The sequence below is a fragment of the Teleopsis dalmanni genome, chromosome 2 (genome assembly GCF_002237135.1).
Source record: "Teleopsis dalmanni isolate 2A chromosome 2, ASM223713v2, whole genome shotgun sequence".
Classification (NCBI taxonomy): Eukaryota; Metazoa; Arthropoda; class Insecta; order Diptera; family Diopsidae; genus Teleopsis; species Teleopsis dalmanni.
Window position 1 is genome coordinate 128556841 of NC_051847.1, and position 18361 is coordinate 128575201.

The 18361-nt window shown below is 30.6% G+C and overlaps 1 protein-coding gene across 3 annotated transcripts in view; it reads left to right on the top strand.

The window, feature by feature from the left end:
* Positions 1–17160, top strand: part of LOC119682232 (cytochrome P450 CYP12A2-like) — a 58909-nt gene extending 41749 nt beyond the window's left edge. Inside the window, exons 1-5 of one of the 3 annotated variants that reach the window (XM_038095609.1) lie at positions 12937–13081; positions 15005–15375; positions 15431–15547; positions 15608–16055; positions 16550–17160. In XM_038095609.1, coding sequence (XP_037951537.1) covers positions 13004–13081; positions 15005–15375; positions 15431–15547; positions 15608–16055; positions 16550–17140 — 1605 coding nt within the window. In that variant the 5' untranslated portion in view covers positions 12937–13003 and the 3' untranslated portion in view covers positions 17141–17160. Of the gene's footprint in view, positions 1–12936; positions 13082–15004; positions 15376–15430; positions 15548–15607; positions 16056–16549 lie in introns of those variants that run through there. The other 2 variants (XM_038095610.1, XM_038095611.1) reach the window with 2 other exon arrangements.
* The last annotated feature ends 1201 nt before the right edge of the window (positions 17161–18361 follow it).

Here is an 18361-nt window from a genome sequence, read left to right on the forward strand (position 1 = left end):
CAACTTGAATCAACTATTTAATTACTTATCGGGAACAATCGACCGCGAACGACCACATCGAATTGCGAAATGTATGCAACAAATATATTTATTTACATAAACAACTACATGAACTTTAATCTAAAATATAACACATCACTCAATAAGTCGTGTGAATATGTGTAAAATTTTATGACATTTCGATTAGTCAGAAAAAAATTAACAGCCATTTAAATGAAGCTACTTGTGTTATTTCCAAAACAAAGGATTCAAAACAATTTCGAGTGTCAATTTATCATTGCTTCTTGATGAAAAAAATACTGCACAAGCTCAGCAATGGCTTCAAAAATGTTATCCGGACTCTGCTCCATCGAAAAGAACTATTTGTTATTAGTTTACCGAATTTAAACGGGGTCGTACAGACACCGATGTCCAAAGCGTCCAAAGGCACAACAGTCAGCTGGGAGGGTTATGGCTTCAGTATTTTGGGATGCACGTGGTATAATCTTCATTCACTATCTCGAAAAAGGAAAAACCATTAATAGTAACTACTACACGGCATTACTGAATCGTTTGAAAGCAGAAATTGTGAAAAAACGACCGCTTATGGCGAAGAAAAAAATTTTGTTTCACCAAGACAATGCACCAAAACGATAACAAAATTGCACGAGTTACACCTCGATTTGCTTTCTCATCCACCGTATAGTCCAGATCTGGCCCCCAGCGACTACTGGCTATTCGCTGATTTCAAAAAAATGCTCACCGATAGGAAAACCATCTCAAACGAAAAAGTAATTGCTGAAACTGTAACCTATTTTGAGATAAAAGACAAGTCCTTCTACAAGCGCGACAGAAAAAATTTGTTTTTCTTAGTTAATTACACATGAGTGGTGTATTATTATATTGTATTATAATTTGAATCATATTGTATATATATAATTTACATAAATATGTATATCTACATACATAAAAAACTACTAAAAAACTTCAATTTTGAACAAGTATAAGCAAGTAGGTATAGTACCGGTTATCCAAATGGGGTATAGATCTTATAACTCCGATTAAAGAATAGAGCTGTTAAAGGCAGTTATTGATAATACTTATTACTCTTATCACTTGCAAAATTTATGAATTAAATTAGTCCAACGTCAGAAACGAAATTCAACCACACAAGGAACATAAACTTCAAAACGGAATAAGGAACGGAATGAGATACATATGAGATGCTCTGTGGCTACTTTTAGTTTTGGTTCCTCCGTTTCCTACAATAGGAAGAAAGATGCTTTAAAAATAAGTAATTGAAGAGCGTGTGACAATTATTAGCATCATTTATGAATATTGAAACCCTGTATTGTGAATGTTTGAAATATTGTGTCCTCAGTTTTATTATATGTAATGAAAGGTTTGTTTTTATAATATTTTACCAACATTTTAAAAACCTGAACACAAATAATAATTTTCTTTATTAAAAATTAATTCTAATATATCTATTATTATTTAATTGCTCTTGCTATTTTTCAGGTGTTATAATTCCGTCGATATAGAATTCTTACAGTTAATTGGCGCAAAAGTCTGCTAAGTGATTTTCGGGTATTCAGTCAGACGGCAATCATATGGTACACGCTCTAGACTATGTAAAAGTCTATAACTTCGTGCTTGACTTGTGCTCCAACTTATGTTGGAGGGAAGTCTGCTCGTATTTCAAACAGATTTAGCCAGAATTCATATAAACTCTTTTCAGTGTAGCTTAATAAAAAATTAAAAAAAATAATAATAATTAAATTCGTATCTGAAATTATAGTTGTAGACCAAAATTTCTGCCACTAATAGGTAAAACAGAAAAGTAACAAAGTTGGGAATTTAAATACTAATCTAATATTAGTTAGTGTTAATATAGGACGAACTTGTTTAAAGGTTAATAAACTAACACATAAGTACAGTATGCTCTTTAAAAATTTGAAACTAGTATTTAAAGATGTAAGAAGTAAAGGTTTTTATTGCATGTTTAGTATTGAACTTTGAGAAAAAATCTTTGAAAGACTTAAACGGGCTGTATTATTTGCATGCTTATATTTTATTTATTTAAAACTCTTTGATTCATAAACGCCCGACAACACATGCTCACCATCGAAAACTGTAGAATTCATTAGTACGACCAGTTTTGGTATTCTGTTACAATGCAGGTTAGAAGAGCACTTATTTTACCTCATTTGAATTCCATATATTTCATCATCTTTGACTATAACACTATTGTAATAGTTCCACTCTTTATTGGCTGCTGTCATCCATTTCTTCATGGAAGAAAGACTAGCTGCGTCAAACATAGTTTCGAGTTTTAATATCTCCTATATATATAGTTCCTAATTATATGACTGGGAATTTTAGTTTTATCTAAAGTCCCAATTTACCAACGCCTCGATTAAACTACCTACAAGCGAATGCGTCCACCTAAAATTTTGGGAGTGATCCCATCGATGTGGGATCACTCCCACATGTGGGATTATGATACTTTATACAGATTTTTAGTTAAGTAAAATTGGCGAATTGTTAATGTCCCCCATAAGGTTTTAGCATGTAAAAATGTTGCAGGATTATCATGTTAGCATATCATTTTGAACCATTGCAAAATACTCTGAAAAGGATTATGGCTATGAACAATGAATATATAAAAAAGGTTGCAATTTTGAGTAAAGGATTGAAATCCATCAAGAAAAAAAATGATCCAAAAATATTTGCGTATAATGCTTCTTACATAAAATTTAATTAACAAAGAAGAAAAGTAAACAGTAATCTAAACATCCAGGTTTCCACTACGTGTGAATATTCTAGAATATTTATGTTCGTCTGAGGATTATTACCTTAAAACTAATTTGATTTTTGAACAAATATTGTGTGAATATATGGCAATAAACGTATATTTGTTATGTATATGCAAGTTTGTTAAAATTGCAAATTAATGCACATATTCCATAAAACTGAGAGCAATGAAAACACAAAATCAGGTCACATAGACGTAAGTCATTTTTCTTGGTTATGTTTTGGTATGGAATCCATATAAATTACAAAGTAATAGTAAGTAAAATATGTTCACACGACTTTACTATATAATAAGCAATCGGTTGCGTGATTGCACAAGTGTGTGATATTAAACTGAATCCCAGAAAGGAAGATGGTGAGATTGAAGGTGACGGCATGAGTTATGAATACTGCAGCCTCAAGAAAAGTAATATTTTATAAATGTATATTTACAGTTTGGCTGAAGCATTCCACCAACAAAGTAAAATTAATTTAAGGGCATAAACTCCAAAGTGGTTAACGCACTTGAAAAATTGGAACTGCGAAGCACCAAGCACGCAATTACACAAAAGTGAGAAATGCAATTAGAAATGTGCAGTAGCGCCTTATGTGCTCCAGTATAAAGAGAAATGGGAAAGAAATCCAGTTCTATTGCAACTAAAGTGCATTTCTGTCTTTGTACTAGGACCAACGCGCTCATATGCAGCTGCCATTCCTAAGTCATTATTCAATGGCATTGTGTTGCATTCGTTGCCGCTGCCAGACAGATACTCCAAAATGTAATTAGTGCAGAAGTATTTAATTAATTGAATTCGTCGTATTAAATGGAGCCGTCTTTGTTTCTTTTCTTTGTTGAAGTATTTCCCAGCTTGAATTCCCTACTGCAATTTGTTAAACAGAATATAGCGAAAAAATTACTCTTTGCTGAAGGAGCAGTTATTTAACACTTCAATGGGACAAAGTTTTTGAGAAGATTGGTGGCAAAAAGTTTAGCACTTCAAAAATTGTAATATTTCTTTATCTTCAGATTCATATAAGTTCAAATTAAAGTGAATTTATAAGAGCGATTATAAATAATTGTAGACTCTAGATTCTATAAAAAAGAAGTAAATATTATATATGAATATAGTTTGGCAGTAAAATTAGAGATGATGATGACGATATCAAGCAGAAATAGTCATTAGTATATAATAATATAGAATCAAACTCGAATGAGGTTATAATTGTGAGTTCATGAGAAAATATTCGATGGAATATTGTGACAACTGATCCTCCTTTCAAATAATAGAAATATAATATAGATTAATTGATGGCATGATATTAAATATCAAATTAATAAAAAGCTTCCAGAAAGTAGAAACTTAAATGATATAGCCTCAGAATTAAAGTTCCGTTCTATACTTTTATCTAAAAAAGTTTTAGATATGTCGGAACCTGTTTATCGAAGGGGAAGACATGGTTTCAATGACGATGAGAATACATGTACCATGATGCGCCGTTTTGCGTTGACTGGATACGGATCATGTATCTTATTACATGTTTAAACTGCAACATAATTAATAAAGTGAGTTGTGAAGAAAATTTCGTGTTCCTTTAATAATGATCCTCTTGATATAGTTATTGAAACCTTTCTTTATATACATTTTCTTATTGGCTTTTGTTATTCGAAATACAAAAACGCGATTATTGGTATTCGTAAAAAATATATAAAAAATCAAATAAGTTAAGACACATTGTAATGATTTTAGCTTGAAAGCATTCAGAAAAAGCTATGCTTTTTTTATTAAATGAATATATCTTTACAATTACTGATAGCAGACATTGATAAGCATATTTTTTACTTATAGTACAGGGAGTATAAAATCAATAATTTATTAAGAGCTTTCTTCAAAAGAAAAGCTTGTCTATTTACAGAACTTGGGTATAGCCAAAAAAAATTTATTAAAAAAAAAATATAGAATATTAACCTATAGAAATAAATACAAGTATTCCAGTTCATGCTTCTTGAATATAGAAGAAAATAATATTAAATGCACAGACAGAGATTTCAAAAAAAAAAAAGGACACCAAAATGATCGGAAGCGTAAGAGAGCATGGTATTCTAACAGCACATGTATGGCTGACTCCTCATTTTTTCACAGGATCTACAGTTTGCATCCGTAAGTATACCCAGTTGTTTTACCTTAAAATGCCCTATTAGGATTCCTGTGATGATTCTAAGTTTTTCTTTTGATAGGTTCATACAATCTTGTTATCTTTTATTATTGTGGGTACCAATAAGTGATTTGATTTGTTGCCTTTCATTACCAATAATTTGTTCTTTCAAATATTAACAATGGAGTGATTTTGCATTTGACTGCATTGTAACATAAGATGCAAAATTTTTTGCGAGTAAAACCTAACTCTGAAGATTTTAATAGCATTGTTGTTATTTTCTTTAATAGGTTGAGACTACTTTTTTGCTGCTCTGAAAGTAAAATTACGGTTAATATATATAATTATTTCAAATTAAGATCGAACATCTCTAACATATTTAAAACGAAACATGTTTAAAAATTCCAAAATCAAGTTAAGCCATACCAGCATCTAAAGTTTTCAGAGTAAAAATATTTCTATATTTGACGTGTATGTCAGTATTGCTTTATTGTATAATTGTAAGTTCCTAAGTATATTATAGATTTTCATATGTCTGAAGATAAAAATTAGTGGGAATATATCATCTATTATAGAAAAAGAGAAAAGAAATTAAAAGACATAGTAGGTGTATCAATAAATATTTTAGTGAAAATTCTACTACTATTACTATTCGACAGAAATTGAACAAACCCAGGCTGCGAGTAGACTTTTCAAGGTACCATGGTACATTAGGATGAATGAGATATTCAGGGGCCTCAAGATTGATCCGATCAAAAAATACACAAAGGATAGAGCTCTGAAATTATTTACGAAAACTGACAGACTTATCAACACCTCGTTATCAAATCTAGGAATGATTACTGGCTCCTCTGGGAGCTATAGAGATCTGAGGTCAGTTATTGCTTAGTCTGATGAAGTGATAAATTATATCATTTTTTTGATATTTTCATTTTATATCATTTCTGATAAAAATTAACCTTAAATATATGTGAAATATGTGATTTGTCCTATCTATGGTAGATTAAATGTCAAGAACAAATAATAATTTTGATATAATATTACGCATATGAATAGAATATATTAAAAAATAAATAAATTTTGGCAAATGACTGAACTAATGGAAAGTCATAAATTCAGCTCATTTCATGCAACTCGAGCTCAAATCATGATTAATAAACAAGCATGTACACATTAAAGCAACCCCAACTGTAACTTAAATTAGAAACCTAAGTAATATATTGCTTATTCTAAGTGTAATGCATATACGTACTTTCATCTATTTATTTGCATATCCTTTTTTGTTGTTCTGTGTCGTGTAATGGATTTTCCCAACAATGTGAAATGTATTTTCTTTGCGCGACTGCATTTCAACATATAAACATTTAATGGCAGAAGCGCTATTTACATGCGAAAGCTCCCCAGTTTTAATTAAAAGAACTCTGTTTTGTCCTGCCGCATCCTTTTTTGCCATGCACAAAACAGTAGAAACATAAATGGACATAACAAAAGCAAAACAAAAACAAAAACATTGCAAAAAAAAATTAAATAAATACAACTCAAAGGTAAATATTTGCTATGTTTCGTTTTGAAATAAATTTTATGAAATTTTTTACACATAAAAAAAGTGAAAAATAATAAATAAAACGAAATAAAGCAGCTCAAGACTTTGTGTGTAGTGCACGACTGGCTGCAAAGGATACCGGCAATATGTTAGTTGCTGTATTTGGAGCTGTAAAGTATCTGCTAACATTAATCCTGTCACGACTGGCACATAAATGTTGCAACAGTAAACGCAACTTGGTAAACGTATATGTGTCAACTTTATGACAGCCAAGCCAGTAGCAGTACGGGAACAGACAAAAAATGGGACAATAATAAGTCGAAAACGAGTTGCAAGGATTAACTGAAATGGTAGCTGCTCGTCTCGTATTTGTAAATTCATTAAAACATTGTATTTTGAATGTTTTGGTTAAAATTACTACTTCTACTTCTACTTCTGCTTCTCTTCTCCTGCATGCATAACGAATTCATTGTGTATTTTGGAAAACTAGAAAAATGATGGCGCATAAGTGACGGCAGAGGTACAGAGGTTTTTATATGAAAATAAATGTGTAATAAATGTAAATACCATATAACACAAATATTTTATTTATTATACTTTAAAATGCTTTGAAATATTTTAAATTAAATGTTTAAAATAAATATTATTCCTACTAAGCACAGAGTTTTATTATGAGGGGTATTTCATTTAATGACTCAGTACTTAATGAACTAGTAGTTAATCAACCAACTATTATACAAAAAATTGTTATTTAAAATAATTACTTTTCTCTCTAAATAACGTAAATTTATAAATTAAGCAGGTTTTTCGAAAAGTAGTGAACTATAACAACAATAATTCTTTTTTATATTATTTTAATTAATTGAATTTTAGGCTGACCATACAGCTGTTTCGAGTATTGCCAAATATCCATCATCAGTGGCCTCAGTGGTCTCAGTGGTATAATTAGAGACTGTATAAGATTCGTAGATACTAGACAAAATCTAGAGACAGTCGCTGTAGCCCTTCTACTATGGTAATGCAGATGTTGGCAAGCATTGAAGTATGGAGCCTTTATAAGTGCATAATCTCTACAACAATAAACGTTGTTAGAGCGGAAGAAATACTTAGTTCACAATCGGAGTAAAAAGCATGCTAAGTGGTCTTCTAACCTGCCCTGTGTAGGAATACCTCAAGTGGTCGTACTGTGGGAATTTCCAGGATTTTGAACTGAGAATGTGAGGACTTTATAGTCCATATGCATGTATGACTCAATTGAGGAATAAATCGGGCATGCAAATGGTAGCAGAAAACGAAAAGTATAAGGAATCATACTCGTGCGCTGCCAAAATTGAAGCTCAGAGTCAGCGCCCCTTAACCAAGTGACCCAAAGCCGTGCTTGAGATTTTATGTTCGCATATTTTTTTGGAGTTTTTTTAATTTTGCTGTAAAAGTTTTTATTAATAAATTTACTTGTTATGTTATATTAGAATGAAATCATAAACCAACTGTAGAATAATTGAATTAATTTATTGTATTTTTTTTTTATTTTAATTGTTAAATTTTAATACTATTCTGTTTATAGAGGCATTATTTATTGCATACTTTAAAATTGCTCTTTCTTATGTATAGAATCTAATCTAGGAACGTAATACGGAGAAAGTCATGCTAATCTTACTCTACGATTCTCATGGGCGAGACCATATATTTTTGATATAAGTTATAATTTAACGTCAATTTAGTTCAATTTGACTTCAATTTGATGGAAGTGACTATTACATATAATATACCATAAAAGTAGCATATTTGGTAGATAGGTTTCGAAGTAGCGTAATAAAGAACTTTAGTTAAAATCCTTGGCATTACTCAAATGGATATTCAATTGGGCATATCCTAGAATAATTTTCAATTTATTTGTAAAATTAAAAATGTGAACATTTGAACTCCACCTTGTATACTGAAGCAATCCTTTTGATGATGTTTACATGCACTCGTGTTCAGGCAAACGATATGTTTCTTATAAATCCCATTCTTCTCAAATATGACAATTTAAAAGCAATTAAATGAAAACAATTGTACTAATTAATTATGTTAACAGTGCCGGCACTCAAAATATATAGGATTTCACTTCACTTCACTGACGCAAATATTTAATGAGGAAGCCGCAGCATTTCTAAGCGCATAAGTGGAAGGATATTTGCATTTATTAGCAAATATCACTGCTGCCACATTTTGCAGTGTGGGTGTGGAAATTAAATAATTTATGACGATAATTTCAAATTTAATTTGTTTTTTGCAGTGCAGACATTTTAATTTTCTCAGCCATTGAAGTGAACAAATTCAACATTTTTGCAGCAGGACAAATCCGTGCAAATACTGTAGAGTTGAATAATTTTAGATAAATATTTGATTTATTATGATTATGATTAGCAACAAATTAAACATTTCATTAGGTTTACGAATTTCCTATTAAATATCGTATTTGCTAATAAATAAATGCTCTTAACACACTTTAGCTTTTATTTACACGTCGCTTGCATAGTTGAAGGAGTTTGATCCATAAAGCTTTCGAGGAGCTATGCATTTGTGTGCGTTGCTGCACTATTTTAATTTTAATATTAATTTCGGAAAATCCTAATAGCGAACATTACGTGAAAACCGCAAGGATGTATGCAAATGTGATGGAAGGAATGTGAAAGGGAAAAGAAATTTGCACGTACTTAAGTGTGGTATATCCAAAATAAATTGTATATACTGTGGTTTTGTTGAATTGTTGATGTTTTTCATTGTGGTTGGATTACATGAAGTGCAAGAATTCTCAGGAGCACTGAAGTACATTCAAATTACTTATAAGTTGCAAGTCATCGTTAGTCATTGTTCAGTTCTCTCAACTTGTTTGAAATAATATGGATGGTAACTTTTAAGGCGGATACAATATCTCTCCAAGAATCATTTGATGATTACATGAGATTAAGATTAAAATTTTAGTAATTTATATTTTTTTGTTATAACAACTATTTTCAATTAGGTAGATGTTGAGGAAATAGGATGTAATCAAGGAGATTACTACCCTAAGAAGGAAGTAGCAGAATAAGTGGAATCTATAAAAAATAAAAACCCTAAATTACTGACATATATTGAAAGATGAAAAACATATAATGAAATTAATGTGATCCCACTGCTAAAAAACCTTATAATTATGAATATATTAATAGTTCGCGTACTTAAGTTGACGAATAGTATCTTTAAAAATAAATCCTCATTTAATGATATTTCAAACATATCTTAACATGATATGTTCATTCTCAATTCAAATAAATTTAATTTAAACAAGTAATGGAATATACATAGACAATATTAAATTGCATTGTGTACGATTTATTTCTTGAAACACTAAAATAGAGTTAAAATTAAGTCATAATTTTTTATATTTATTTACTAAATTGTTTTAGCATTCTTTAAATTAAAAACTTGCAGAGTAGTTCTTTTAAAAAATTGTGGTGCGCACATTGAATGTCACATATAGCCATTTATATCTATTTCTATTGAGAAATAATTTCATTTAACAGTTGCGAACTTTAATTTATTGAATTCTTAGCTTATATGAGTGACACTTTTAACTAACATTCTGTGCTCACAGACTAATCTTGACAGGATGGACTCAGCATATGTTACAAAATAATCTTTAATTCTCTTGATTGAATGGGATTTTTTAAAGTATTCTGATAGGGTGTTTTCATCCCATTAAAAATATCATTGAAGCTTTGACTTTTTGCTTTAGAAAACAGTAACTAGAGCGGACCTAGATCATCTTGATCTCAGACCGAAATCAGAATTTTTCAGACTGAGGATAAATTGATTTGTACAAGTATTAGCTAACCGAAATCGTTTTAAAAAAGCTTATTGTCAAGAAGCATTAACAACTGTAACTAAGCAGTGATTCCCGATAATTTTAAAACAAATAACTGTTAAATTATGGGAGAGCTATTGGAAGCTCTATGTCGTATTCAAAAAGATCCAGTACACTAAAATGGCTAGTGGTGTTTTGCACCTAATGACAAGTCTCCAAATAAATATTTCATCAAAATCTTATTTATAAGTGTGTTTTATTTTCGTTTGTTTTTGGGATAAGAAAATGGACAACCCCATATAAAACACTTTCATTGGAAGTACATATCATTGGCTACAGCGAATTGTCAGCTTGAAAAGTAATATATACGTATGAAGATAAAACTTTATCCATACATAATTTTTTTGTGGGTCTTGTTTGTCATATCTAAGCTATAATCGTTTTTTTAGAATATTAGTGGATTATGCTAAAGTAGAATTTTATCAACATTTTTCAACACTTTTTCTCCTTTCTGTTATTAAGAGCCAAATATTGGTTTCCCCCAAAAGCCATAATTTTGAGATAAAGCCCTATTTTGAGTAATTGCTTTATTTCTTCCAAATATTGCAATAATTTTCTATAGTTTCATAAATTAAATTGCAATTCTTATCAGGTACAATAATTTTATTTATCGAAACAAAATGATAAGTTTTTAATTGTTGCTGTTCATTGACTTTATATAGTGGAAGGTTTTTGTGCGTCCATATTTATGTATGGCTATTCTTTAAAACACAATTTTCATTTAAATTATTTTAAATTTTTATAGCTTTCTGGATATTAAAAAAAAATTGATATTAATGGTAAAAGAATGAAGCACAGAACAAAAAACTGACCTACGTTTTTGTGATGGAAGGGTTAACAGCAAAAAAAATATAGAAAGTAAGTGAGTTAATTATTTCAAATAGCACATATCTCAATTAAAATAATTTATATTGTAATTATAATATGTAGAAATAAAATGTGCCCATTAAATTATAAATATCAGCACTTAAATCTCATCAAATTTATAATTTCCTTAATATAGGTTGAGCATTCCTCATATAATGGCATAACTCGTATAATTATTATAAATTTACTTTTTAAGGGTCTCTTAGAATACTCATAGATCATGTTTTCTGAAAACTAATTGTAAGCCATTTATATGCTTTCAAAGACTGGTGGACCAAGTGTGTTGCAATACATCTCTAATATATTACAGATAAGTTTCAAATCACTTCTGTGTTATTAATAATTGATTGCCACACGAGGGTCACTATGTATATTTTGTGCCTTGACAACACTGATTGTTCTCAGGTGTCTTCTGATGTTTCCATAAAAATGTTTTACATTATTGGAGATAACCTAGCTTAGACCGTTAGGAGTATTTGCGTTATTTACAATGCTGGTACTCGTACAATGCTTTAAATGTGGGCTCAGTTCTTCAGTCAGTGAACGCCGTCCAAAATCATTTGTTTGTGCCAGAAAACATTGATCCTGTGCAAAAATAATACAAGATCGTCCTGCGGCATACTGTAAGATTGAGGACACCCCAGGCATTAGTTCCACCAGCATATCAGCATATATAAAATATTGCACGATCATTTAGCCGTAAGAAAGGTTTGTTCTCGTTGGATCCCCATCATTTGATGAAATCTCGAAAAGATACTCACATCGATTGGTGCACACAAATGCTCAAAAAGTGCAAGTACAATGGTGGTTCTTCGAAAGACGTATGCTCGTATAAGACTGTAACAGGTAATCAATCATGGATAAATGAGGAATGTAAACAGCAGTCGACTATATGAGTATTTGAACTAAATCCTACCAAAATTATTCGCGCTCAAAGCACTTCCAAACAAATGAACGCTTGTTTTTTTCGGAAAATCATCACTATTATTTGTGTTTTAATCATAAAGGAGAATACTTTGAGACAGAAAGAGGAATTTCCAACAATATTTTTTCAATATTTTTAATATTTTTTATTATTAGGCTCAAAATATAAATAATGACCCTCGTATAAAGACAGAATATAATCCGCTTATAGCAAAAAAAGCGTCAGCCTTTTAATTTGAATTTTCATAAAGAACCGTTAGCAATAAAAATAAAATGTAATTTTTATGTCATTAATGTTAATGAGCAGAGACGATTATCAGATATACTTGACCTATTCATTGCCATTGAATTAAAATCAATAAAAATAAAAAAAAATTACATCAGAGCGAATGGACTCATTATTTAATCATTACTAACTCTAAATACGGTACAGATGCGTTAATATGGATTACCTCATGCTAGTTCAACTGATTCAGTCTCATTAAGAGTGCAAACTTTATCTGCCTAATCTCAGCAGTACTCTGGGATCAGAATTTTGTTTAATTGTTTAGTTTATATTATGGTTGAAATACAAATATACGACATAATCATTAAATTTTGTCGGCTTATCAGAAGTGCCAATAAATTGTGTGCGGTATAAACTTCTTATAAACCTGTAAAAGGCTTTCAACGTTCTACGTATTGGGGTATAACAAAGAGAGCCAGAAATCAAATTCATGCCTAGATGTGATAGTCAAAAAGCGACCAACCAAAAATTATTGGGTCAGAACTAAACGCAATTTCTTGGCGAAAACATCTCAATTTCGCCGTTGGCTATTAGATTTTAATACGGTTCAAGTTTTTGGTTAAAAATGTTATCATCCAAAATATTTCATGTGAGACTAAACTTACGATATGTCAATATCGTAACAGGCTTATCTACTTCACAGGTGATATCAAATTTTATTTAAACACCAAACAATAATTATAGTCGATAAACAAACAATAAATCAACAAGAGTGGAATACAATAATGTTTATTATGAATAATAAATAAATATAAAAATAAATTGATTTTAATATAAATGTATGTGGTATATATAAGGCCTAGTAATTGATATTTATTTGTGCGTACTCTAAAAACATTAGTCGAAACCAATAAATTTTCGTTAAAGATTCTAATTCAGACATTCGTTAAATGTGTAAAATTTTCATTTAATTAACTTTCAATCCTCGATGTGTAAAAAAATGATCGTCATTTTAAACGTGATATATATTACATTGGGAGAGTGCCGGATGCTTTAATCCACATTTAAACTTATTGTTACTTATTGGCAGTTTTCCAGCCTCTGAATAATGATGAGTAATGATGTTTTCTTGGTTGCAGTCTATCTTCGAAAACAAGAATGAGCCGAGAGAAGCCACTACATCTAGAACGCCTAAACAAGTTCTTCAAAATCTGATACAATCAAACTACTTGAACGACAAATTAATTATGGTTATCAGGCTCTGAGAACACTTTTCAAAGTACCATGGTACATTAGGACGAATGATATCCTCAGGGGCCTCATGATTGATCCGATCAAAAAACAAACGAAGGATAGAGCTCTGAAATTATTTGTGAAAACTGACAGACTTACCAACACCGCGCTATCAAATCTCAGAATGGTTACAGGCTCTTAGTGGAGGAATGCAGATCTGAGGTCAATTATTGCTTAGTCTGAAGAAGTGATCAACAATAATCCAGTCAATGCATAAAAAGGGGGTTTTGAAAATAACTTGAGTTAAGAAATAGTAAAAGTGCTCAAGTGCACTAACTCAAAGAAAAACTTCAACAATTATTATTTTGATATATTTTTAAATCTCGAACTAAACTACCCAGCCAGTTAAGGATATCAATGTGGTCTGAGGTCAATTATTGGTTAGTCTGATGAAGTGATAAACAATAATCTAGTCAAGGCGCAAAGAGGGGTTTTAAAAATACCTCGAGTTAAGAAAGAGTAAAAGTGCTCAAGTGCACTAACTCAAAGGAAAACTTCAACAATTATTATTTTGATATATTTTTAAATCTCGAACTAAACTACCCAGCCAGTTAAGGATATCAATGTAGTTCATATAATAGACGGGATATGACTGATATATGTTATATGACTTCTTAGCAATGTCTTCAGAAATAAAAACGACTAAGTGGAATAGTACACTAATAAAGTTTAATGTTCTAAATAGGAAAACTTCACTTTAGTTGTGCAAATTAACTCACTATACGTATTTTAAGTCTGTAGCTTGAGTTAGTTGTTGTGGTGGAGGGAAGACGAATCCTCCCCAAAAGTTTGTAGGTACTACTACAAAACTAAAACGAGAAACAGAAAAACGAAATTCAAAGGTGTAAATTAAATGATCATTAAGTCGCCGATATCAGTTCAAAGCTAAATTTATGTAATATAAATATATAAGTGAAATAAATTTATTAAGTACTACAACAATTACAGAAATATTAAGGTGATCTGTTTCATTTATGAGGTTTTCTTGCAACTTCACTTTTCAATATGCAGTGTCTCCAACTGTATAGAATTTTTGTGCGATACATTATTATATTGATAATATTTATCACACCATCAAATACTGGAGCTTAGCTATTTTACTAATTCGTTTTATTGCTTTAGTTATTATCACCATTACTTAGGTGAACCTGTATGCGTGTAGTGACACTACACTCTTTGTTTATAGACACTTTGTTTTATAAAACCATATATATATATACAATAGCTTATACTACGAAACAAAATGATAATATAAGAATTATATGACAATTTTGTATAACAATTTTTTTTTATTATAAAATAATTGTTTGTGTTATTTTATATTTGTACTTAGCAGGTACGATCACAAACAAATGCAGCTACACAAGTGTCTCAGAAAGAATGGCAGGAAGCACGTCCTTTTAAGGATATACCAAACGAAAGCGCTCTTCGATACATACGCAACTTCCTACCTGGTGGCGAATATCGCAATTTAAATTATGCAGACACGTTGTACAAATTTCATGAAAAATATGGTGATATTTGCTTAATACCTTCGCTTTTTGGAAGGTCTCCAATACTTTTGACATTCAATCCTGCAGATTTCGAAACCATCTTCCGAAACGATGGTAGTTGGCCAAATCGTCCAGGCCTGGAAATACTATTATACCATCGTGAAAAACATAGACCAACCTTCTATCAAGGAGCTAATGGTTTATTACCAAGGTAAGCCGTCGATTGAAATGGAAAAAATTAATGGTTAACATATAGTTATTTTTAGTAATGGAGAAAAATGGGTAAAGTTTCGTTCAGCTGTTAATCCTGTACTTATGCAGCCTAGAAATGCTAAATTCTATATATCCAAGATGTGCAAAATTAGCTCCGAATTTGTTGAAAGGTCTGTTCAATAACTTGAGTTATTTAGTTCGAATTTTAATATCCTAATTATGAAAAATAGAATAAAACAAATACGAGATCCAAAATCACTTGAAGTACCTGCAAATTTCGAGGATGAAATAAAACGCTGGATACTTGAATCAATTTTGGTTGTGGCGTTAAACAAACAACTTGGGTTGATCAGAAATAATAGTGATGATCCCGTAGCAAAGAAATATTTCGATATTATATCTGAAATTCTGATTTTGGCAGGCGAATTCGAAATTCAGCCACCAATTTGGAAAATTATAAGCACTCCAAAATTCAAACGTGTAATGCAACTTTTGGATGAACTACAAGATATTACATTGAATTATATAGAGGAAACATTAGTGAGATTGCAGGAAGATCGTAAAAATGGTACAATAAGAAATGAAGCTGAGAAGAGTATTCTGGAGAAGTTATTCAGCATCGACAAAAGAATAGCAATGGTGTTGATTGTGGATATGTTGCTGGCAGGCGTTGATACGGTACATAAATTAGTTATAGTTTATCTATAATTTCGACCATTGCTATACTATTTATTTTACTGATTAGTCTTACACTAAAACAAAATTATTGTTTGGAATCAACAACGGCACCTTGATGATTTATGGTTTAGAGTTCTGCGTTTAAGTTTCAATGCGTCCAATTTTAGTATAAAAACTATATATAAGCAACTAAGCAAATTAGCTCGCAATGATCGCTGATATCAGTGGTCATTGGATATTTACCAGAAACTAGTTAATTAAATATTAGATTTTCTCACTTCTCGTTCCTTCGCTATAGAAAATGGAATCCGTGTTATACCACATAAAAGTTAAAACAAAATAAAAATTGTTATTTATATAAACTTTTGTATATACTAAGCTGATCGCGCTTAGTATATCAGAAAAAGTAAATTTATAAGATGTTTACATTTTAAAATTGTAGCTATGAAAAGTTTATGGTCGTCTTAAGTAATTCAATATATTTTTATTTTCAGACAACTACAACTTTTACTGGCATTATGTTGTGTTTGGCGAAGAATCCAGAAAAACAACAGAAGCTACGCGAAGAACTCTTTCGTATTATGCCACAAAAGGACACGCCTTTTACAGAAGATATTCGTAAGGAGCTAAATTACACGAGATGCTGCATTAAAGAAGCGCTTAGAGTTTATCCCCTAGGCCCTGGTAATACTCGTGTGTTACAAAACGATGTGGTATTAAGTGGTTATCAGGTGCCAAAGGGTATACTAGTTGTAATGATGGCTGAAAGTTTACTTAAAAATGAGACACATTTTCCAAGAGCAAATGAATTCATGCCTGAGAGATGGAGGAGAGGCATCAAACAAGATTCAACTGAATGTCCGGGTTCAATGAAATCAACAAACCCTTTCATTTACTTGCCATTTGGATATGGTCCAAGGGTTTGTATTGGTAAACGTATTGCAGAATTGGAATTAGAGTTAGGTGTGGCTAGGATTATAAGGAATTTTAAAGTGGAATTTAATCACTCAACTGAAAACGCGTTTAAGCCGCTTATATTCAATATGCCTAATATTCCATTAAAATTTAAGTTTATTGATTTATAGTTTTTTAATGAATTTATTTATATAAAATGAAGTATATTTGATATAATAAAGGACTATTATAATAATTATATCTTAATTTTTACTTACATGCCTTAGTCATTTTATTAAGACCCATTTATTCTATATAGATGATTTTGTTTTTAAGTGAGGTTAAACCTTAAATATGTATCAGTTAAATTTATTAAATGGTATTGGACCTGAGTACTTAAACCTAAAAGAAATGAAATTGTAATTCACCGCCAAACTTCAATTATTGATTTATAATCACATTTATTAAAAGCGGTATTTTAAATTTGCCTTAAATATCTATATTTGTTCCATCAGCAAAATTTTAATCAGAATTAAATGAAAAAATCAGTCAAAAATATTTCAATTAAAGGACCAGTTGTTTTAAATCATTTTGGATGCAATAATATAATATAAAATTTTCTTGCTTGAATTTATTTTAATAAATATAGCAATAATCACCTTAATTTATTTAAAATATTATGATATACAGATGGAGTACAGACGGTCTCTGTTTCAACCTGAATAACTACCCTGCAAAGCTCTGTAGTCATTACCAATGTTTTTTCACTAGTTCCTAGGTTTCAACAGAACACATTAACAGCTTCTAGAGTTACTATCGAACTAGTAGTCAACAAGTTTTTAGTTATTAATTAGATGGAAATATTTAGTAGCATGAAAATACGTATACAATCTGATTTCAAATCAAAAAATTCGCTGTTTTCGCTACCTCAATTTTCTTAGTTTCTGTTTATAATTAACAATAGTTAACAAATGAATAATATAATTGAATAATATAATCCTCTTGCTTTTAATAATTTGCTTTCTACATTGTGACCGAAAAGTTTTCGGGAAATTTTAAATAAAACGCAAAATTCTTAACCTTCATCAATATTTATTTTATCTCCTTCAAAATATGCTCCATTAGAAGCGATACACAAATGCCAACGTTTCTTCCAATCATCAAAACATTTTTTATAGGCGCTTTCCGGTATGGCTTTGAGTTCCCTCTGCGAATTCTGTTTTACGTCTTCTATGGATTCAAAACGCGTTCCTCTGAGTGGTAATTTGAGGTTGGGAAACAGGAAAAAGTCACACGGTGCAAGATCAGGTGAATACGGTGGCTGTTCGATGGTATTTATTGAATGTTTGGCCTTAAAATCGTTGATAATGTTGAACAAATTGAGGTGAATCGGAACAAGCCGGGCGTTGACA